This window comes from Myxocyprinus asiaticus, chromosome 21 (genome assembly GCF_019703515.2).
Source record: "Myxocyprinus asiaticus isolate MX2 ecotype Aquarium Trade chromosome 21, UBuf_Myxa_2, whole genome shotgun sequence".
Taxonomy (NCBI): Eukaryota; Metazoa; Chordata; class Actinopteri; order Cypriniformes; family Catostomidae; genus Myxocyprinus; species Myxocyprinus asiaticus.
In genome coordinates this window covers 21,032,701-21,056,297 of record NC_059364.1, presented here as the reverse complement: position 1 = coordinate 21,056,297, position 23,597 = coordinate 21,032,701, and the positions used below count along the sequence as shown (strand labels likewise).

The following is a 23,597-nucleotide window of genomic DNA, read 5'->3' as shown; positions in this document are numbered from 1 at the left end:
TTGTGGTGTTTGTTTTCATTTCATTTTTCAGCAATGCTGAAAACATCACTGTGACATGTTGGCTTGATAGTTCAGTGATCCACATGGCATCTTCATGTGTTGGCCAGTCCCCACCAGATTTGGCCCAGAAATGGAGCAAGAAAGAAAAGATGATGCTCAACATCTGAAGGCCGTTTTCTGTAAAGCTGTACAATCAGCATATGGGAGGAGTAGATCTCATGGATCAATGTGTCGCAATGTATCCCCACAAACGCAAAAACAAACGGTGGTACATCCAAGTGTTCTTTCACTTCTTGGATGTGACCACTGTGAATGCCTGGCACCTCTACAGAATGTCTGGATTGGAAAAGAAGGATCTTCTGCATTTCAAGGCATCTGTAGCTTGTGCGCTAATCAATGCAGGTTCCATCCAGACACCCACAAGAGGAAGACCCAGTGCCACCCCACCTCCTTTTATGTGCAAAGCAGTGTCCAAGGCACCCCCTGAGATCAGGTTTGGCCCTGGAAACCACTGGCCCCAGCTCACTGAAGCAAAAAATGCAAACAGATGCCATGATGCTGCATGCACATGAAAACCAAGTACATCTGCATGCAGTGTCTTGTAGCTTTGTGCCCTGGGTGCTTTGTCAATTTTCATAGAAGATAGACTTGGTGAACTGATGTACAAGACAGTAAAATTGAAAGAGACAATCAGTCTGAATAACATCTGAAAGAGAGTATTTGGAGAGCCACTGACAATACTTTTGTTATTTCTGTAGAATGAAAAAAAAATGTCTTCATTGAAAAAAAAAAATATACAGTTCAACAGGGAGAGGTTGGGAGGAAGGAGACAGGAGCAAGGAGAAGAAAGAGGGTGGGAGGGAGGAGACAGGAGCAAGGAGTAGAAAGAGAGAGGGGACAAGCTGAGGAGTCAGGAGTGAGGTTCAATGTGTTTGCATTGCATTGAGCAGTATAAGATTATGTTAAAATATGTGACACATTAGTTTTAACAGCATAATATATAATTTTGTTCATTGGTTTGCTAAGTCCATATTTCTTCAGTTTCTTATTTCTTCACAACCCAAACACATGCTGTCCACCTGAGTGGACATATAAATAACTCTTTGAAATGTGTATAAAAAAAATGATGTTCAACTTTATTTTTGTATGCCTACAGAGGATTAAAAACAATTGGGAAAAAAATCCTAAAGTTGTCATAATTCATGCATGGCAGAGATTAATAAATGCTGTCAAAAATATTGTTTATTGTTAGTTCATGATACCTAATGCATTAACTAATGTTAACTAATGAAACCTTAATGTAAAGTGTTACCATAAACATTAAACAAGATTAGTAAGTGCTGAAAAAATAATTGTTCATTGTTTGTTCATGTTAACGAATACAGCCTTATTGTAAAGTGTTACCCATTTTTGTCAACGTAAACGCATTAATAATTTCTTTGCACGATCCACGAAAACGCCCATTTAAATACCGTAGGATTGCTGCCACAGAAAATCACATAAAGATAAGTCACAACACGAGGAAGTGAGAAATTACAAATCTAAACGTACAACAGCAGAGCCATACCATCCTGATGTAATCCTTCAGTGTAACTGAAACTTAACACACAACTGCACGCACGCACGCCAGCACAACTGGCATCATGAGCAGCAGAAGACCCAGCAGCGTTCGCGCTCAAATCCCTGACCAGCCCAGAGCCAACGCTCGAGCCAAAGGAAAGGGGGTGAGTAAACAGCAGAGACATAAGAGTGACAGAGAACCTCCGGCGTGCGATGATGTCTCCGTAACAAAACGGCAGAGTAAAAAGCAGAGAGATCTAACCAGCCGTGACAGAGAACACAAATCTCCGGAGAGCAAGTCTGAAGAAAAACGCAGTTTGATATCAAGAAGAACGCATAAATCTCCACACAGTAACGTGGACAGGATTCGCGATGCGCAAACATCCAAGAATGGCACAATGGAAAGAGCAAGCACACAACGAAAGAGTAAAAAGCAGATTGATCCTCAAAACTGTGAAAGTGAAGACATACCTCAGAAGACCACCAAGAGCAGGTGCGATAAAAAACCCGCGCCAAAACGGGCGAGCAGTATCCAACAGAGTAAAAAACAGAGAGATCTTTCCAGTCAAAACAAACACGGATCTCCGGAGGATTCCAAGAGCAAGTCCGAAGGAAAATACGTACCAAAATCCACAAGAACACACAAATCTGTTCCTAATAAGGCACAAAGTACTGGCGAGGAGCAAAACCCCCAGAATAGCACAGACGTCGGCCCTTCAGCGGTTTGCGCGGGAAAACCTGACGGCAAAAAGAAAAGCGCGCCAAATCCCAGCGAGAGTAACACTGACGCGGGACAATCACGTGCAGCAGAAAGCTCTATAAAGAGAATGCGAAGCGCTGATGACAACCTAGGAAAAGTTCTCCATGCCGCTATTGAAAAATTAAAGATCAAAACAGCCATGCGGTCCAAAGCCTCCAGCTGTGTTAATGATATCACGGATAAAGTTATTGCACATCTTAAAAAAAATAAGCCCTGGTGTGAAGATATCGAAAGATTAAGAACAGGAAGTTATTATGAAAACGTTAAAGTAAGTGATGATATCTCAAACTCAATATTCTGGAGACCAATTGGTCCAATTTATTCTTGAAATTGTCTACAAACCAGCTTACTCTCTTGACACTAAACCAATCTGTGATGGTCACAATGATGGAATGTCTGTTTAGAGGTAATCATGTAAACACATGGTCATAGGGGGTTTTATCATTGGGATCCATGGCAAAGTGGTCTCATGAAGGGGTTTAGTCTACAGTTCAAAACACACCAAATTTCAACATTTGCTCTTTTAAATGTATGTATTAACCTCATAACATTTTAGATCTGCGAACCTGACGAATTTGATGTGATGCTGACTATTCCTGTGAAGAGGGTGGATATACAGAACTTCAGTGATAATGGAGCATTTTACAGTGTTGCACTGAAACGAGATCCAAATAAACACCCGCTGTACAAATTTCTAAATGAAGACAAGACAATACGGGCCAGTGAAATGCTGAGTGAATTTAGAGATGGCGTTAAGAAGGCTGTGAAGCCACTTATGTGTAAGTCTTCATTAGTTTGACACTGCACTGATTCTTGAATACAGGGACAAAACAGGTTACAGAAGTGCAAAAATAAAGGTTTATGTACCAAGTCATTATTTTGAATTAATCTGTGAAACATGTTCTGCTTCCATTTTCTCACAAAATGTGTTCTAGTTACTAATTTGACCTACTTAAAATGGAATTTTAAAGTGATTTACAAGTTGTTGTTTTTTTTTTTTGCATACTGTAGACAACATTGAGGTAGAGCGCAAGAAGGCAAGATGCCCCGCAGTGACACTGCAAGTAACAGAAAATAAAAAGACAATTTCCATCGACTTTGTTCTTGGGCTTAAGGTCCACAGTTCAAGCTGGCCACACTTTACAAAAAATGGTTTCAGAGTAGAAGACTGGCTTGGTACCAAGGAGAAAGCTGATCTGAAGCGTCAACCATTCTACCTGGTGCCTAAATACGAGGGGAAAGGAAATGCAGAGCATGATGGAGTTGTGGCAAAGGGTATACTGTGTATATTATTATCAGTAATATGATCATAACATTGTATAACACATGTACATTTTTTACCTAAATTTAGCTTTTATGTGCATTGTTTGTTAGTGTTTGTCTTTTTTTATGCTTAAGATGTTTTTGTATGTATGTTTTTTTTTGTTTGTTTTTTTGGTGTGTGTGAGGCTGTTGTCCTTCTGCCTGGCTGTTGTTGTAAATAAGAATTCGGTTCTTAAGTGACTTGCCTGGTTAAATAAAGGTTAAATAATAAATAAAATAAAAAAAATCATGTTTGATACAGGATAGAAATTCCAAAAAGCAGAGCTTATTTGGCAAATGTTCTCTGCACAGATGCCTGGCGAATCTCTTTTTCACATGTTGAGAAAGACATCCTAAAAAGGCACGGCCACTCCAAGACATGCTGTGAGGCCAGAGGCCGGAAATGTTGCAGGTAACTAGTCTGTGCTCCATTGGGACATACAACCCTCCATGGCACACCTTTGGGGTCATGTTCTTCCAAGTGCATGCAACAGACAAGTGCACCACTTGTGATTTTTCTAAGAGAAAATGTAATTTTTGCTTTAACAATATATTGTATTTTTTTGTGCGCTTCCACAGGAAGGAGTGTCTAAAGCTTCTAAAGTATCTTCTTGGACAATTCAAAGAGAAGCACCCAAAAGAGATGTCCAACTTCTGCTCCTACCATGCAAAGACCACCCTTCTCCATGCTTGTGCTAAAAGGGTAGAGGACAGTTTTTGGGCTTATAGTCAGCTGTCTGACTGCTTCCAGCAGCTTTTGGAAGACTTCGTCGAATGCCTTAGAAAACGTGATCTCCCGAACTTTTTCATCCCATCCCATAACCTAATAAATCCAGCCCAACTGAATAAGAGCTGCTGCGAATTTCTTGTACAGCAAATTGAAATTCAACGCAACAACAACTTCCCTATATTCTGTTAAGTTCACATTTTCTAATTATATTGAAGTATGTTTTGTCCTCCTCTTTCATCTTCATTGTCAATTTCTAAAATTATGCTATGCAAGACTGTATGACAGGGCATTGTACATTTGAAGTTATTTTTAAGAATAGTTTCTTATTGGGAAAAGATAATACTTTTGTTGAATACTCATCTTCTGATTCTTTTACTTGAATATTACATGTTCCATTTGTTTATCTTTTTTAAACTGTCTACTTACCTCTATGTAGATATTTTACATATATACATATATATTTAAGCAATATCACACGAGCAAGATCACTGCTGTGATTCGGCCGCAGGTAATGATTTAGGGCCATATAGCACGATTGCGAGTATGATATTGCATATATACAACAGTTCAATGAACAAGTACATTTAAATAAATTAGGAAAAACCGAGTACGGTCATAAAAAATGCATTTGTGCATGGAACAACTTTCTTACGCAACGGATCAGAATCTGTCGTTGCTGGTTCAAAACAAATGTGTCCAAGTCTCTGTTAGTTATTCAAAAATGTCACTTTAGAACTAGTATCATGGCTTGGGCTGTTTCTAACAAGTTACTGGAGAAACAAGGATGTGTGTGTGTGTGTGTGTGTGAGAGAGAGAGAGAGATATGGAGCGTGTGTGATCACCTGTTGATGATGCTGTAGTGTGTTAGTCAACTTTCTGAAGATAAAGTCATTTTGGTGAAATTCATCCTATTTTCTCAGTGGAAAAATAGCCGCCCAAGAGGGGGTATTCCTCTCTATTTCGCGGTAGATGGTGCGCAAGAGTCTTTTACTACAGAAACCACAATCTCTACCATTTTGAACAGTATTTTCTCTCCAATGTGGAAAGAAGAGGTAAGCACCTTGAGTTTGTGTAATTAATCAGTCTGTTGTGTCTCTCAGCTGTGATGAGCCTTAATGCTGAAGCTGTTAGTTTAAAGCCGTTTAAAGCTATTTCCTAGCTTTAGTAGTGTAGTAGTAATACGAGCGATCACGGAAGTGCTGTTGAAAATAAACACTGAGTGACGCTGACTCACGTCATGAACTGGCTCATATTACACACAAAAATGGTCTTTTGCCTCCACCTGCTGGCTAAAATATGTAATATCACAATATTAAATGTAAAGAGACAGATGGCTCTTAACACATCTGCACTGCTCTTACACTTTAATTTAGAGCAGCACGAACACAAGCGGAGTGATACACACTGCAAAGCGTCCAAGTGCTGATAATGTGAGACCATCAGTACTCATGGAACGTCTCTCGTCCAATCAGATTCGAGAACCAGAACTATCTGTTGTGTGTATACACACACACACACACACACACACACACACACACACACACACACACACACACACACACTGTATATGTATATTTTACTAAATGCTTTATTGCAGTTGTAATAGCATGTAGAGCATAATTCTGTGTAAAGGGTCATGATTAAGCTTAATTAGTTTTTCAAGAGAATGTCTGTATTATCCTCAAGATTAGCTGATAAGTTGCTGCCATGGACTGTCAATTCTTGGTTTCATTAATGGTACTGTATAATGGGGTGTTCCAAGTTTGTGTTTTGTAACATCTCTGACTGGTTTTGAAGTGGCTGTTAGATTCCCCCCCCCCCCGGGAATTCTAATAATAAAAGCAAGCTTTCGATCACCACACATTGTTTCAGAAATTTAACTTTAAAAAGAGTAAAAAAAAAGTTTTTTTTTTTAAACACTACAGTTCAAAATACAATTCAGTAAATATCTTTCAAGCAGTTTTAATGGCCTTTATTAGGTATGTGTTCAACTGAACAAGATTAAGTTACATTATCTACAGTTAAGGGCATGAACCTCACATAAGCTTCAATGTAGATGTGCAAAAATTATACAACTGAACATAAAAACACTCCCATTAAAGAAATAAACTGTGCATACAAAATTTATCTGTTTCTGAAACATAACAAAACTTAAATAATATTTGTTTACAAGAACATCACAGGTCTCTCTACAAATAGAGGATAAACATTTTAAAAGTGAATAAATGCAACTCCAGGTACTTCAGCTCCATTGATCTGGGGAAATAAATAAATAAATAAATAATAATAAAAAATAATCAGTACTTCTTCCTATGGCATGACATAGATACAATGACTTAACTTCAAAAATTTGGTTTGCAACATCTTGTGACAATGTAAAGATTTAGGTGGAATCATGGTTATAAATAAAATGTTTTATGTTGCTGTAATTGAGAAAGTACAAGATGGATAAAACAAATTAATATTACCTTTCAAGAGATCAGAAGCGCCGGTCTGAGCCTCCTCCAAAACCACCTCTCCGTCCTCCTCCTCTGGGCGCAAACATTTCTTTCTCCCTCTGATGTTTTTCATAACGCTCAGCCATCATTACCAGCTCCTCTGGTACATCCTTAAAAAAATAAAATAAAAAATATTGGTTCCCTTTATCCACATTCTCCATTATGATACAGTATATAATTATATTATAGAGAAACCCAACATTTCCTTGAAAAAGGACCAAATTTTGAAGCCGCTGTTTTGTTTCTAAATGTATACTATGTTGCCAACAAGATGCAAAATAAAGACTACAAATACCACAAGGATGTGAGAGTACGTACTAGATGAATTAGTTGGCCATTGTAGTCCTTACGCAGCAACTTGTTAGCAACTTATGTTTTTATAATACACTTTGGCTTTAAAATTCACATTTGAGGTAAGACAGTGTAATTTATGTTGTAGAGCAAACTGTTAAAGTTTCTTCAAGTAATGTTTTTTTTACTCATAAATTGAAAACCGCTTATCTAAAAACCAATTGGAGATTCCAGAAGGAATGCACAGCCATTCGGCCTTCCAGGATGACCTTACAAATTGAGGTCATGACTGAACTATTTTGGGCTATGCCATCCGAGACAGATGGCAGAATCTGAGGCTTGTCAGTTTGAAAGAAGCGGATGTTGGCTATTGTTTTGCCTGATATGACAGAGGAGACATATCAGGCAAAGAAAAGGAGAAACTTTACCGAGGCCCTGAGAAGGCACCATGACTTGGATGTGTAATACATCCCTGTCTATCTAGCGGAGCTGTACTTTACTTGGAAGGGGAAGAGAATGAAGTTTAGAGACAGAGCAAAGGCAATGGACTACCTCAATAGAGAAGCTAGAGAAAAGAGGATTAACCAATAGGAGGAATAACCAATAGGCCTACATGATAGTATCTATGGAGATTTTTTCAATTTTATTTAAAGTTTATATAGTTATAGCAGGCCCCATTCATATCTGCATTCTCTGGAAAGGTGCCCTATATTGCTTACAGGTTCATTTGTAAATGTCAAATGTCTCCTGGAACATAAACGGGTGGCAAAACCCAATAAAAAGGAAATGTGCTTATCTTACTGAAATCTCAATGAGAAGACATATCTTTCATATAATAAATCCATTTGGCTGATTCAGAAGTCGTAAAACTTAAAACTGGGAGGCTCAGATATTTTAGGACTCATATTCTATTAAAAACATGGTGTTGCAATAATAGTTAATAAAAAAAATGGATTTTGTCTAAAGAAAAGGAGGAAGACTAATGAAATGTGACTAAATATTACCATGCATTTACACACTTAGCGAGTTAACTGGCATGTTAATTTACAACAATAAAGGTTGATTTTAGTCATATCAAATACATGAAATTTAAGCCTATTTGTTCAAAAACACTAAAGTAGCGGATCAGCATTATGTACATAGCCAAGGGTGATTAATACAAATCAGATGTATAGGCAGATGTATTTACCTGACCAGATCTCTCCAGGATAGTGATCAACTCGGAAGCTATTTTCCAGTCTTCTCTTGTTACCAGGGTTACAGAAGCACCGGACCTCCTGAGGTAAGAAATGAAACCATTTACATACAAAGGCTGAAAGTCTGCATTCTTTTATTGCTATTCTGATTGTTTCTCTCTAATCAGTCACACCCTTTCCAATATCACTCACCCTGCTCGCCCTGTTCTCCCAACGCGGTGCACATACTCCTCTATGTTCCGAGGAAAGTCATAGTTGAAGACATGCGTGATGTCATGAACATCTAGCCCCCGGGAGGCCAGGTCAGTCGCCACCAGAATACGCACACGACCTTGAACAGTGGCCAAAAACAGATTGATCGTGATCTCTGAAACATATTGCTGATGAAATCTCGCTTATTGCACCAGAAGTTAACATTTGACTTAAAATAGAGATTACAAGCAGACTGAAGGGAAACTGCAAAATCAATACAGGACTCAACAATAAGGATGGCTCGTTGCCCCGGGGCCAGTGCGAGTTTTGGGCCAGTTGACGGAACAGTCACTTGCCCCATCGGGTCACTGCTGCATTCTCAATATATCTTAAATTAATTGATTGTGAAATATAAGCGATAGCACACGAGCAATAGTGTGACATGGCCCTACATCAGCACTGCTGTAATTCGGCCGCAGGCCGAGTGCAGTAGGTAATCACAGCAGTGCTGATTTAGGGCCATATCGCACGATTGCGAGTGCGATATTGGTTAAATATATATATATATATATATACACACACACATACACACACGCACACATACATACATACACAAACACACACATATAGTGAAATAGTTTTGTTTTGGAACATCTCTGAATGTTTTTGAAGTGGCTGTTAAGATTTATTTTCCTGAGAGTCATTATTATTATTTTTTTTTTTTTTGTGCCTTGCAAACTAAACAACTGGATTTCTGTAATGTATTGAACATTATGCAAATTCTGCTGTTTTAAAATTGTCACATATACAGGCTGACATATACATGGTGTTGTAGAAATCGCGACGCAGATGTTTGATAGCCTTGGAAACTTTAGAAGGAATGTGTTTAAAATTGCAAACCAATCAGTAAAGTTATGCATTACATACCTTCACTTTCCAGTAAAGCTATTTTTATTTATTTATTTATTTTTTTAAAAGAAAGCACAAAATAAATAACTTGCATAAAACTTAAGCATACCATCTTTAAAGTCCTGCAATGCTTCTTCTCTGTCACACTGCTCTCTGTCTCCATGCAAAGATTGTACCGCTACTCCCTGTAGACACAGGTCACTGGAGAGGTCATCAGCTCTGCACAGCAGCAGGAGTGCACAGAGACATCACAGTTAGATTGAAAGACCCCTCATGACTTTGCTAAAACTTATGTAGACCTGTCATTTATCACACGTGCTAAGCTACAGACCAAACACTACATCTCCTCAACAAAAAAAGGACAGAGGTATTGAAACCTTATATGTGCCAGAGTACTCATGTAAGCAATCACAGGATTTGCAAACGTTGTATAAGCAGTCATTACGGCATTGAACAAGAAAGAAATACCTTTGTATTTAATGTGCAATTAGTATATTATGAAATCAAAACTACACTGCCAGTTTGTGCGCTTAAAACCTTGACAATATCGCAAGTTATAAACACCATTTTAATTATTATTACACTTGATTGATGTACTAATCATAAAAAATTTTTCTTGAGTTATGTGCGATAATGATGCAAACTCAGTATTTTGGTTCTAATTGTTACACATCGGTTGAAATTAATGACTCTATTTGGTTTCTTTTAAAGAGAGAGATTAAAAAAAAATATCCACTGTTGAACAGGTGTGCCCATGAAAGAACAAGTCCTATGGGTTATTAAACTAAATAAACAGAAAGGAAAAGTGCATGGCCTGATTCAAGTACCACTCCCGTTGACAGCAGGAGAAATGCCAAGTTTCAATTCTGCAAAACGGAAGCATTTCCCTTAAGTTCTGTTGTCTAACATTTTTCTAGACCATGCATGAACCGAACAGGAATGGCAGAGAGTGATCGTAATTTCAAGCAGGAATTTATGACACTATCATAAAACACATTTCAATAGAGTGTATTTAAAACTTTGCAAAAGACCATCCTATATCCTATTCTTTCGTGGAATCGAACCACGGTCACTTGCATTCAAGTTTCACTTTACTGAGGAACTAACTTCATTTTTTTTCCAACGAATATCAGCACTTTGTCCAAAGGCTCCATTCGGTGGATGAAATCGAACACATAGGCTTTCTTTTCTTCCTCTTGCACAAACAGTACCGTCTGCTGAACGGTGTTTACCGCCTGATGGAGACAGACACACAAAAAACAGAATAAACTGAGGATGCTTTTAATGAGTCATCGAAGCAGAAAAGCTTTTTTTAATAGGAGTTACTTTAATTATTCCTGCTTTAAACAGCTATAAGGAAAAACTTTGGATTTGTTACTTATGTGTCTAAATGTACTCAATTATGGGATGGATTAGTTCGATTACCCTGGTGAAGCTAAAGAACAAACGTATTTTTCAAATCTATCCTCCAACAGAAGGTAAAAAAAAAACTTGCCTCTTAGACCCAATAAATCTGTTTTGGATTTCCTGTGGTTTTGTTTTTTGGGGAATTCATTTAACACTTACTGCATTATAAAATATTTACTATATGTTTTATATGACTAAAATGTCGTTCCTGGGATAGTCACCTTTGGCTTGCTCAATGGGAGTTTTGAAGCACAATTTTCTGTAAAGCTGCTTTGAAATTACATGTGTTATGAGTACTATACAAAGAAACTTGTCTACTGCATTGACCAAGATGGAAGACATGGCTTCCCTCACAATATTAACACAGCTTGGCCATTACCTAACACCTCTGAAATGTTTGCTTGCCAACAAGCACTTTTATTCTTTGAAAATTACCTACAACACCTTCATTTGAAACAAGACACAATCGGATGTCTCCGTATCACTAGTGCTAACCATCCTTCTTGTGAGCTGCTTTTGCTATTTAAGTCAACGTGAAATCTAAATTTATCCCATTTACTTTTTAAATTATTATTCCTGGTCATTTTATACACAATTTATCAGTGTTGTCAAATGTTTGTCTTCGTAATCTTTAATCAACAAAAATCAAGCCTCACCCTTCATTCTTTCTGGTTGAACATCCCGTTTCACTTTCCATTTAACTGTATTTGACAGTAATTGCTCACTCACCGCTAGATCTAAGGTGCCCACGTAAACCATCATGGGGTCTTTCAGGTAGGATTTGGCCAACCGCCTGACACCTGTTGGCCAGGTGGCACTGAAATAATCAACCGAAAAATTCCAGATAAAATAAAATAAAAAAACACCACAAAAGTCTGATGCATCAAAAACAGAAAAACCCAATTCCAAACTTGGGATGAACTATAACTTCAGTAACAAATACAAACAATCATCTAGTGTTTGATTTTATTGGTTTAATAAATAAAAATAATCAGTGTCAAAAATCACCCGTATTCCTTTCACGAACAAATATTTTCTAAAGAATTGGAGCACTGACTGAATTACCTGGTCATAATGGTTTGTCTGTCAGGCCGAATATCCAGAATAATTTTCATGATTTGAGGTTCAAAGCCCATATCCAACATTCTGTCAGCCTCATCCAACACCTGGCAAAAGGGGGAAAAAATACACAAATTATCCTAAATTCAGCACCGGTTTTTGAGAACTTGCTTTTTAAAAAAAAATGTATTTTACATTATCAATTGTTTACCAGATAGGTGATGGAGCGCAAGTTAATGAGCTCATTCATCTGCAGATCGTTTAATCGTCCTGGTGTAGCAATGACTATGTCTACACCACTGGTCACTACCTTAATCTGAGCCCATCTGTCAGCTCCACCATAGATACAGACACTGTACAGTAATTAAATGAGTTTTGATCAGAGAAAAAGAATTCTAAAGTGATGCGGGTTTCTGCAGCATAATATCCTGACTGATTTGGGTATGTATGGTTACAGCACCTTTTAAACCCTTTGTAGCTGTATTTGCTGCACTCGGCTTCAATCTGAAGGGCAAGCTCTCGTGTCGGAGTTAAAACCAACATGCCGGGGCCTTCTCGCTTGTCTCTAGGCCTAAAGTACACGCATATATAAATCAGCTCAAGGACGGCTGGTTGAGGAATGTACAAGTGTAACATTTTTTAACCATTTATTGAATAAAAAGGTGAAAGAGGGAGCACTCATTGACTCTGGTACAGACTTACACAGGTTGCTCTTCCATATGAATAAAGCCAGGAAGCAGATACGCCAGAGTTTTGCCTGTTCCTGTCTGTGCTATGCCAATCAGGTCTATTCCTTTCAGAATTATTGGCCAGGCTTGTGACTATACCATGAGACAAAATAACCAGGATTAATTCTTCCAGATATGTCTGGTTAACATCCAGTAGAAAAAAAAAAGAAATTAAAGGCACATGAAACACATGCTGTAGATAATTCCATAGGAGAAAAAAAAATGAGAGACTTCATATCACTAGTATCTTGATCTTAAATTCAATGAAAGTGTTAAAAAAAAAATGCTGGACCAGACATTAGCTTTGATGCTATGGTATGTAAAAGCTGTATAAAGGTCATCCTTCATGTTAATTAAGGTTTGCGGGTGTGGAACATATGGAACATTCTGAAATCATGCCAAGATAACATGGATCATCAGGTCTTGCGGTACAAGCCAACATTAACGCAAAAAGGGGGCATATCAGAAACTAAAAAAATATAGATATTTGTTTTAATTTTTTATTAAACTTTTCACTTAAATCGTTATGCTGGTAATACAAGTTGTAATAAATAAAAATAACAATTAAATTAGAAAACAAAAATCCAAAAGAGACACTTTTACAATGTGTGTGTTTTAAACGACACAGTACATCACATAACAAAAATGAAATGACATTTTTAATCACAACTATTTGTATAACAACTGTCAAGAACAATAATGATCGTGACAGCCCACAGAAGTATTATTAAAAAAAGAAACAAGTGAACATCTTTTCATATTTTTTAGACAAACTCTAACCAAAGGAATATTCCAGATTCACTACACGTTAAGCTCAATCGACAGCATTTGTGGCATAATGGTGATTACCACAAAAAATAATATTGACTCGCCCCTCCTTTTCTTAAAAAAAAAAATAAATACAAAAAATTAAAAAAGCAAAAATTGAGGTTACGGTGAGGCACTTACAACTGAAGTGAATGAGGCCAATTTTTTGAGAGCAGAAATGTGAAGCTTATAATTTTATATAAGCACTTACATGAATTCTTCTTTTAGTTTAGCAGTTACGTTTTTTTAATCTTTGTTTTGTGGTCATATTAGGGTTTACGCCATTACGTTGTCATGGCAATGTTGTTGTAACATTAGATATAACTTTAAACAGAAAAGGTTAGTAAGCAATTTTATCATGCTGATACGCATACTGTTTACATCTAGGGACTACACTTTTGAGTATTTTAACGTTTACGGATTGGCCCCATTCACTTCTTTTATAAGTGCCACACTGTAACCAAGATCTTTCCAAATAATTTTCTGTTTTATATTCAAAATTTATTGTAAAAAAGGACTTAAATATTAATCTGTTTCTCACCTACACAAATCATATCACTTCTGAAAATAAAGAATGTGGAGTCTTATGGATTACTTTTATGCTGCCTTTGTGCTTTTTGGAGCTTCAAACTTTTGGTACCCATTCACTTGCATTGTATGGATCTACAGAGCTGAAATATTCTTCTAAAAATCTTCATTTGTGTTCAGCAGAAGAAATCTAGGATGGCATGATGGCAAGTAAATGATGAGAGAATTTAAATTTTTGAAATATCTTTTTAAGACCAACCTCCAAGTTTCAATGTCAACTGTAAACTTAACCAAATCACTGCAATATTGCCAACTGTACAACAATACAATTAAAAGACCATCAATCAGAAATACAAAACACAGAACAACTCTTAATTTTTCAGAATTTTAAGACAGTTTTGGGTGTGCTACTGAATACCTGAATGGGAGTTGGCTTTTGAAATCCCACTCTGACGATGTTTTCCATTATTCCAGGATAGTGTACAAAAGCCTCCTTAAAAGTGCAAACTGGATTGGGAATGGTTCTTTTTTCCCTCTCTCTCAAATCATCCACAAAGATGTTGTTATTTTCTTTTCTATTTGGTGAGAGAAGAGTAGGAGTACAAGACCAATACAAATATGATCAGTACTGCAGCGGAATTATATGTACAAACTCTTTACTGTACTCTCTCAAGTGTCACTTTCAAGGCAAGTCAGTCCACTCTGTGGCCATCTTGGGAATGCTCCCAGTCAGCTATTTACTATGGATACCAGTGGAATTAAAGTACAGCTCCTAACTACATGAATGGGAAAAGACCAAAATCTCCAAAACGGCTGGTGAAGATTACAATCAAATAGCATATTTCAAATCAGCAGTACAATCTGACAACAGTGGTATCATAAATTGTGCTGCTTTAGTTCAGATCACTTAAAATTTTTTTAAAAAAGCGCCATTTGTCAGGCTGGTCCAGCTAACGCACATGCGCATACTCGAGTAGACTGACAGGCAATGTCTGTATCTAATAGGTGATTGGCTCGTTTAAGACAGGACTTTTCTACATTCACCATATTGGGCATTCCAATTTCTCTTATTATTTTGGATATAAGTGCTCCGTCTCGGGCTAAATAATTTCTGATTGCATGTTTTATTATTACTTACAGCAGTAATGACTGCTTATTGTTAGTAGAAAAGGCAAAAACACAATGCACAAGTCAAACAGCTCAAACAAGACATTAACAAAACATTTTTGCCCATTATTAATAATAATACACAGCCATCTTAACTCAAGGTCATTTAGTGGCTCAAATCTAACCCTATAAATCTTTTTGAACTATAATTATAGCTAAGCATGCCACAGTATAGGCATCTCAGAGCATCAAGAAGTTCCGTTATTATAACGGATCAATGGCACCCTCTGTGGGCTGATGTAAATAAGGCAAGGTTAGCAGACTTTTACCTCCAGGCTTGAATTTCTTCTGCACTGCGAGCAGCCACTGATTCTGCTTCAATATAGAAATCCTTCTTCAGATCAGGAAGATCTGCAGAAACCAAGTGGGTTGTTGTTTAATCAGGTATTTAAGCAATATATAATCAGGTGATAACTAGAGATGTGCGAGACTAGTTGACTAAACAGTTCTGATGCTGGTAGTCGACACTGGAATTACTAGTCAGTTAATATTTCCTTTTTACACATTTATGTTTGGTTTATATTTTTAAAGAGGCTGTGCTTAAATTACTGTCATATTAATGTTACATATTTTAAATAGAATAATACAAATATTATATATAAAAAAAAAAAAAAAATTCACCTCATTTTGGAAATCCGATTCCTGCACCACCACCGATGTGATTTCATAACTACTTTGCTGAGTTTGCTTGTTTAGCGAGAGGACATTTTCCTGCATGCGCCACGAGTGAGAGAGAGAAGCAGCGCGCGTGCAGGAAAATGTCCTCTCGCTAGAAAATCAAACTCAGCAAAGTAGTTATGAAATCACATCGGTGGTGGTGCAGGAATCGGATTTCCAAACATTTGAAAGTCCCTATGGATGTTTTCATGATCGAGTTTTCTTTAAATCTGTGCATGCTTGTACATTATTTTTCCACTGTGCAGGCTTTTTCAAGCACAGGATAGACGCCTCAGGTGAGTCAAGTCCCGTCTTTCACCAGACCATGTCAACGTGTTAATTTTGCTCATCAAAAAATTTACACTTTTGAGTAAGTAACCTAGAAAATGACTGTTTATTTTCAACGAGGTGCTGACTGCTTAACGGGTTAAACTATCTTTTATTCTGGGTGCACGTCATTTTTAGAGTACATTAGGTTTATTGTAGGCTACATCACAGGCCTATTTTTTTCTATCCTATAGCAGCGTTTCTGCAGGTTCGAAGAATGAAATTTAAGACTTTTTAAGGCCGAATAAAAGAAAAATGTAAGACCACTTTTGCAATAATAATAATAATAATAATAATTCTTTAGCTGGTAAATACAAAACCACTGAGACTACCTGGATGACTCTGGACATGTTTTTTATATTTTATTGTGCATTTGTGTTTTCTTTTTTTAAATAAAGTTAATACAACATTAAAACTCTAAATGAATTCATTAAGAATACAAGTAGCCTAAAGTATGTAGCCTACATTGTGACCCTTCTCTTTAGTCACTTGCTTTCCAGCAAGACGTGACGCAATAGACCAGTGCTTTGGCAATGTCACCGCTTATGTAAAACACAGAAGTGGTGGCAAAAACCATGCATAAAAAGTCAACTTTTATCAGATTACATAGTTGAAAAATGATTCCGAGGGCTCTCGTTGACTGCTGTGGCTTCAAGCCATCAACAGAGCTGATTGGACTGAGGAGATCATTTCAATTCAAAAATGTATAGCGAACATGATTACATGTTATTTATTAACTCATTTTATTATAGTACTTTTATCGCTATGTTTGTATTTCTGATGGTTTTGTGTCATAATTTCGTTTAATCATCTAATCTGTCAAATATAAAGCAACAGTCAGTGGGCTTTCTGCCACCACACTGCACATGCGCTGACATTTTTGTAAACAAGAGGACTGGTCTATAGACCTTATTCACAGTAGCACCATGTTTGATTTTTAATGGAAATGAAGCTGTGAGGGATAGACTTACCATCTCTTCAATGGCATGCACGGTATAAAGCTGTAAAAAGCTCCAATATCCCATCTGATTTTCCACAACTAATGTTGTCTGGAGTTTTTTGTCTAATGAGCATCCTTGAAAAGATATTTTTCCAATGTTTTGTCTGTGGAACGATCCAAAAACACTTTAAACTGCAGTACAGCCTATTGAAGAGACTGTACGTCTATCCCTCACAGCCTCGTTGTCATTCTCGTCAAAAATGTAATATCCCGCTGCTGTGAATAAGGTCTAGCATGTGCTGAATAACATTTATATATATTTTTTTTCTTGGCAGATACCTTTACCAAATACTTTAATAGGTAGTTAAAGGGCAGTTCATTTAAAAATGAAATTTCTGTCATCACTGGTCACCCTTGAGTCTGTATGAATTTTTCTCTGCCGTGGAACAAAAAAGGAGATGTTAAGCAAAACGTTTAGTCTCATTCACTGTCACTGCATCTTGTTTTTCATTCAGTGTAAGTGAATGGTGATTGAAACTCCCTAATATCTCCTTCTGATCTCCACTGAAATAAGAAAGTCATACAGGTTTGCAACAGCATGAAGGTAAGTGATGACAATTTTCATTTTTGTGTGAAATATCTCAAGTAAAAGTCAAAACTCGTCAGTTACCTTAAAAATGGCTGTTTAAAGTTGACAATATTTATTGAAAATTTTAACAGATTAAATCATGAAAGAGAACTGTGCTGCATAATTAGTTATGATGTAACAGATTGTATAATATTAAATATAGATAATATATTTTCATATCATGTACAGTGGTGTGAAAAAGTGTTTGCCCCCTTCCTGATTTCTTATTTTTTTGCATGTTTGTCACACTTCAATGTTTCAGATCATCAAACAAGTTTAAATATTAGTCAAAGATAACACAAGTAAACACAAAATGCAGTTTTTAAATGAAGGTTGTTATTATTAAGGGAAAACAAAATCCAAACCTACATGGCCCTGTGTGAAAAAGTGATTGCCCCCTAAACCTAATAACTGGTTGGGCCACCCTTAGCAGCAACAACTGCAATCAAGCGTTTGCGATAACTTGCAGGGAGTCTTTTACAACGCTGTGGAGGAATTTTGGCCCTCTCATCTTTGTAGAAGTGTTGTAATTCAGCCACATTGGAGGGTTTTCGAGCATGAACTGCCTTTTTAAGGTCATGCCACAGCATCTCAATAGGATTCAGGTCAGGACTCTGACTAGGCCACTCCAAAGTCTTCATTTTGTTTTTCTTCAGCCATTCAGAGGTGGACTTGCTGGTGTGTTTTGGATCATTGTCCTGCTGCAGAACCCAAGTTCGCTTCAGCTTGAGGTCACGAACAGATGGCCAGACATTCTCCTTCAGGATTTTTTGGTAGACAGCAGAATTCATGGTTCCATTTATCACAGCAAGTCTTCCAGGTCCTGAAGCAGCAAAACAGCCCCAGACCATCACACTACCACCACCATATTTTACTGTTGGTATGATGTTCTTTTTCTGAAATGTGGTGTTACTTTTACGCCAGATGTAATGGGACACACACCTTCCAAAAAGTTCAACTTTTGTCGCGTCAGTCCACAGAGTATTTTCTCAAAAGTCTTGGGGATCATCAAGATGTTTTCTGGCAAAAATGAGATGAGCCTTAATGTTCTTTTTGCTCAGCAGTGGTTTTCGTCTTGGAACTCTGCCATGCAGGCCATTTTTGCCCAGTCTCTTTCTTATGGTGGAGTCATGAACACTGACCTTAACTGAGGCAAGTGAGGCCTGCAGTTCTTTGGATGTTGTTGTGGGGTCTTTTGTGACCTCTTGGATGAGTCGTTGCTGCACTCTTGGGGTAATTTTGGTCGGCCGGCCACTCCTGGGAAGGTTTACCACTGTTCCATGTTTTCGCCATTTGTGGATAATGGCTCTCATTGTGGTTCTCTGGAGTCCCAAAGCTTTAGAAATGGCTTTATAACCTTTTCCAGACTGATAGATCTCAATTATTTTCTTTCTCATTTGTTCCTGAATTTCTTTGGATCTCGGCATGATGTCTAGCTTTTGAAGATCTTTTGGTCTACTTCACTTTGTCAGGCAGGTCCTATTTAAGTGATTTCTTGATTGAGAACAGGTGTGGCGGTAATCAGGCCTGGGTGTGGCTAGAGAAATTGAACTCAGGTGTGATAAACCACAGATAAGTTATGTTTTAACAGGTGGGGCAAACACTTTTTCACACAGGGCCATGTAGGTTTGGATTTTGTTTTCCCTTAATAATAACAACCTTCATTTAAAAACTGTATTTTGTGTTTACTTGTGTTATCTTTGACTAATATTTAAACTTGTTTGATGATCTGAAACATTTAAATGTGACAAACATGCCAAAAAAATAAGAAATCAGGAAGGGGGCAAACACTTTTTCACACCACTGTATATTATTAATATTATAATTTATATTATTATATTATTATCGTTTTGTATATTAAATTTTTTTTTTTTTAATTGACTGATTGAGATGGCAGAGAAAATACCTGTATATGTCAGATGGAGCTCAAGAGTGGTGGAGATGAGAGATATAACAGGTGTAACTCTGCAGCTGAGTAGTTCTGTTAGCTTTACAATTATTGTCAAAGGTAATGTAAAATAAGGAAGTGCAAAATTTGTTAATTAATGGGTTTATGAAGGTTTATTCATGTGTAACATTGTAAGTTCAGTAAAAATGCACTTCCCTGCGCGCGCTCACACTATACTCAAGCGTCAGCTGCTAAATGACGGATGCACGAGAGAGAGAGAGAGAGAGATTATTTTGACTCACGCAGATTCTGTTTTAAGCGTCTCCTCTATTCAGCAAATGAAATTTAAGACTGCTTGTAATTTAAGATATTTAAGACTTTTTATGGCCTTAAATTTTATAAAGTAAATTTAAGACTTTAAGACTTTTTAAGGACCCGCGGAAACCCTGTATAGCTTTTTTTTACCGTAACTTTTATTGGTTAACGTTCTTTACAGAAAAGCTGTCATATTATATCAAGAGCTAATGCATGACTGCACGTCGTGAAATACGCTCAACTTTTCAGCGCATTTTTTTTCTCTCGTAGATTTGGCTTAGTCTACCGGTTAATTATTTTAACAATGTCCTGACTGTTTTAATATGTTAAGTAACTTTTACGAGGTGAATTCCGTTTAGAACAGGCTGGGTTGCTCCATTGATCCTGCACTATTCAATCAGTTGTTTTCAGTAAATATACCTGTTAAATATTCGCTAATGTTGATTCAGTGAATGCCTGTCATGTATATTTAATGTACAATGATCATAATGCAAGGTGAGCACGTTACAGATAAATGCCCCTTCTCAGTGTAATTTAGCGTCGGATTTGGAATAGATTAAGTATTTTAAATGGGTCACAAAGATTTTTTTGTACTGTTTTCTGAAGGTTGTTTTCTTTTTAGACTAGTCGACTAGTTTTGACTTCAAAATTTTTGTTTAAACGTCAGTGAAATTAGTCGTTCAGCACATCCCTAGTGATCACACACTAGGCTCTAGTGACTTACCTTGCCATTTCATAGCTTCATATTTATCACGGTTTTCTCTAAGTGCAGTCCAGTCAATTGGTGCAGCCGCAGAGACAGGTGCAGCCGCAGCCCGTACAGCAGAATCTGGCCAGCATGAATCACTCTGAAACCCTGCATTGCTATTTCCTGATGATTAAAAAATGAAACAAAAACAAGCATTGGTTGGTATGTATTACATAACTTGATATGTCATCTAAATTATAATTCTGTCATCGTTTACTCACCCTTGTTCCCAAAACATTTTACTTTTTTTCAGCGGAACACGAAGCCAATATCATTCAGGAGGTTAGCCTCGGTCACTATTCACTTTAATTAAATCTTTTATCTATACAATGAAAGTGAATGGTGACTGAGGCTAATTTTCTGCTCAACATCTCCTTTTGTGTTCCACTGAAGAAATTCATACAGGTTTGGAAAACATGTTAGGTAAAGAAAACAATGACAGAATTTCCATTTTAGGGTGAACTCTCTCTTAACCAGTACAATAAAACATGACAGAAAGACACACAACATTCTCTTATTTACTGTAGCTTGGTGATATCTGTGCTCTACTACCATTGCGTTGTCCAGGACCTCTGAACGAGTTCCCATGCACCAGCTCTTCAATCTTGTCTTTGGCTTTGAGTTGAACATCACAGCTTCCAAAGATAAGCACCTCTGCTTCATTAGCACCTCGGTTTATCTGTCAATCATTCAAACAGTCATGAGTTATTAAACACAAAGTGAAAGTTCACCCAAATATGAAAATTCTGTCATCATATACTCACCCTTATGTCGTGCTTAACCTGTATGACTTTCTGTTTGTGGAACCCTCCAAAATGACAAGACTGTCAAATATCATTTATTCTGGTGTGTTTTGTGACCAAACATCACAGACATCATACCTGGTGTGATGCATCTGGTCATATTACATTGGGAGCTCAAATTTAGGAGGCTCAAATTTAAATCTGTTCCCCACAAAAAGCCATCATATAAGTTCTGAAGAATATAGCAAACGTGTCACATGGACCATTTTTATGGTGCTTTTTCATCATTGCTGAGATTGACATCCACAGTCCACATTAATTTTCATTATGAAATGGTTCAACTGAAGTGAGAAAGTCATACTTGTTTGTAAAGGCATGATGGGGGAGTAAATAATGACAGAACTTTCAGGTTTGGTTGAACTATTCCTTGCCTTTCAACAAGCCCAAATACCTGGAGTAACACACAAGTTCTGGTGGGTGAAAACAGGTTCTTCTGAGCTTTGCAAATTAGTGTTGGGTCGTTCATGAACTATTTGTTCATTCTGAACGAATCTTTTATGCGACTCTGAAGAACGAGTATTCTCAGAGAGTGATTCGTTCATTTTGTATTGGCTGCGCATGCGCATTTCTCAACCTCCGTTCGTTTGTTACATGAAAACCGCATAGGCGCTGTACAGGAAACAGAAATTATTAGTTCACCTTTCAGCTCTTTTGGTCAGAGTCGTTCGTTCTTTTGTCACGTGACAGCCGTATACGACTTTCTGTTTCTCATAATTTGTCATTGGCTGCATTAAATTTTTCCCTTATTGGGACTATAATCAAAGTTTGCGTAAGTAGACGTGTTGGGCGGGGGATTTGGCTATTGAAAATGTAACATTTTAATGTAATTCTCCTCAAATGAACGAAATAACTTGAATAAAGATTCGTTCATTTTTCTAAACAAGACTCAAAGATCCAAGTCAGTAAAATGATCCGATCTTCCCATCACTATCGCAAATGTTACTTCTGGCTCTGGTCACTTGCCTTTATCGATGCTCCACTGCTCTGTTCAAGTTCCCGAATTTTCGCCCCGCCTCGACCTGGCGAGATGGACAGAGAAACTGTCATACAGACGGCTGACAACCTGCATGTCTAAATTATGTCTAGAGATTTGAATCTTACCTATTATCCTCCCGACCAGAGAGTTTTCCACACGCAGTGATGTCGGCGCTGCTGAACCTGATCTCTCTCCATCACCGCGACCTCTATGAGGTCCAACCCGGGAGCGACTGTAACGGTCATCTCTATCGGCTGCACCGTCAAATGCTTTTAATTCGGAGTCTCGGTCCCTCCATTTTCTCCACTGACCACCATCAACGTCCACTTTAGCACGTGGAGCTTCACTGCCCCACTTTGCGCCGAAACTCGTGGTTTCATGGCCATGTGCGCCTCGAAAAGACAGAGGCCTCCATGAGTTTACCACCGGCACAGCCTGAAGGGTCAACGGCTTTGAAATTGCCAAACCATCCGAATCGTACTCATCCTCCCAGTCCGACATTTAATACAATCATACAAGACTCTGTTTAGTCGAAGTTTCGCTCACGGACGACCAGGAGTCACTGATTGAAGACAGCAAAAAGTCGATCAATTTCAGCTCACGTGTTCCCTATAGAAAATGTACCATGGCAACCACAATTTCCGTTAAAAAAAATTCGATAAAATGATTGTTGTAAAATCATAAGTTAAAATAGCGTCTCTTTCAAACAGTGAAAAGGCTTTTAGAATGTTTTAAATATTTTGAATAATTCCTTTGTCTTTTTTCTTTCTTTTTTTCTTTTTATGGAATAGCAGTAACAATTAATGAAGCAAGTTTTATATATATATATATATATATATATATATATATATATATATATATATATATATATATATGGCGCAAGTTAAAAAAGGTCTAGTCCGGTATTTTGGTTAAAAATGCAGTACATTTTTGTAAAAGATTTTATGTATCAGTGGTGCACAATCTTTAACAACTTGTGACCCACACAACCATGGATAATAAAGAGAAAATATGCTTAGTAAAGGCCAATGACATGTACAATATAACGATTAAATTTGAACTATTATTTACACACAAACATAATCGATAATTAGAGACCACATAAAAGTTATCCATAAGACTCCAGTTGTTTAATCCATGTCTTCAGAAGAGATATGATAGGTGCGGGTAAGAAACATAAA

At 37.3% G+C, this 23,597-nt stretch overlaps 2 protein-coding genes across 2 annotated transcripts; one reads left to right on the top strand and one right to left on the bottom strand.

The window, feature by feature from the left end:
- Positions 1 to 1,580: 1,580 nt before the first annotated feature.
- Positions 1,581 to 6,200, top strand: LOC127412118 (cyclic GMP-AMP synthase-like). Its single transcript, XM_051648206.1, has 5 exons — positions 1,581 to 2,588; positions 2,877 to 3,099; positions 3,332 to 3,595; positions 3,935 to 4,034; positions 4,202 to 6,200. The coding sequence occupies exons 1-5, from the start codon at positions 1,644 to 1,646 to the stop codon at positions 4,539 to 4,541; spliced, it is 1,872 nt and encodes a 623-aa protein (XP_051504166.1). The 5' UTR covers positions 1,581 to 1,643; the 3' UTR covers positions 4,542 to 6,200.
- A 186-nt stretch (positions 6,201 to 6,386) lies between these two features.
- On the bottom strand, positions 6,387 to 22,917 carry LOC127411901 (probable ATP-dependent RNA helicase DDX43). The gene is made up of 17 exons (XM_051647777.1): positions 22,542 to 22,917; positions 22,404 to 22,459; positions 21,190 to 21,316; positions 20,614 to 20,760; positions 15,404 to 15,485; positions 14,386 to 14,542; positions 12,607 to 12,725; positions 12,365 to 12,475; positions 12,116 to 12,257; positions 11,911 to 12,011; positions 11,575 to 11,662; positions 10,546 to 10,673; positions 9,548 to 9,657; positions 8,530 to 8,668; positions 8,331 to 8,418; positions 6,821 to 6,960; positions 6,387 to 6,608 (listed from the first exon to the last, which is right to left on the bottom strand). The coding sequence occupies exons 1-16, from the start codon at positions 22,915 to 22,917 to the stop codon at positions 6,832 to 6,834; spliced, it is 2,100 nt and encodes a 699-aa protein (XP_051503737.1). The 3' UTR covers positions 6,387 to 6,608; positions 6,821 to 6,831.
- Between the last annotated feature and the right edge of the window lie 680 nt (positions 22,918 to 23,597).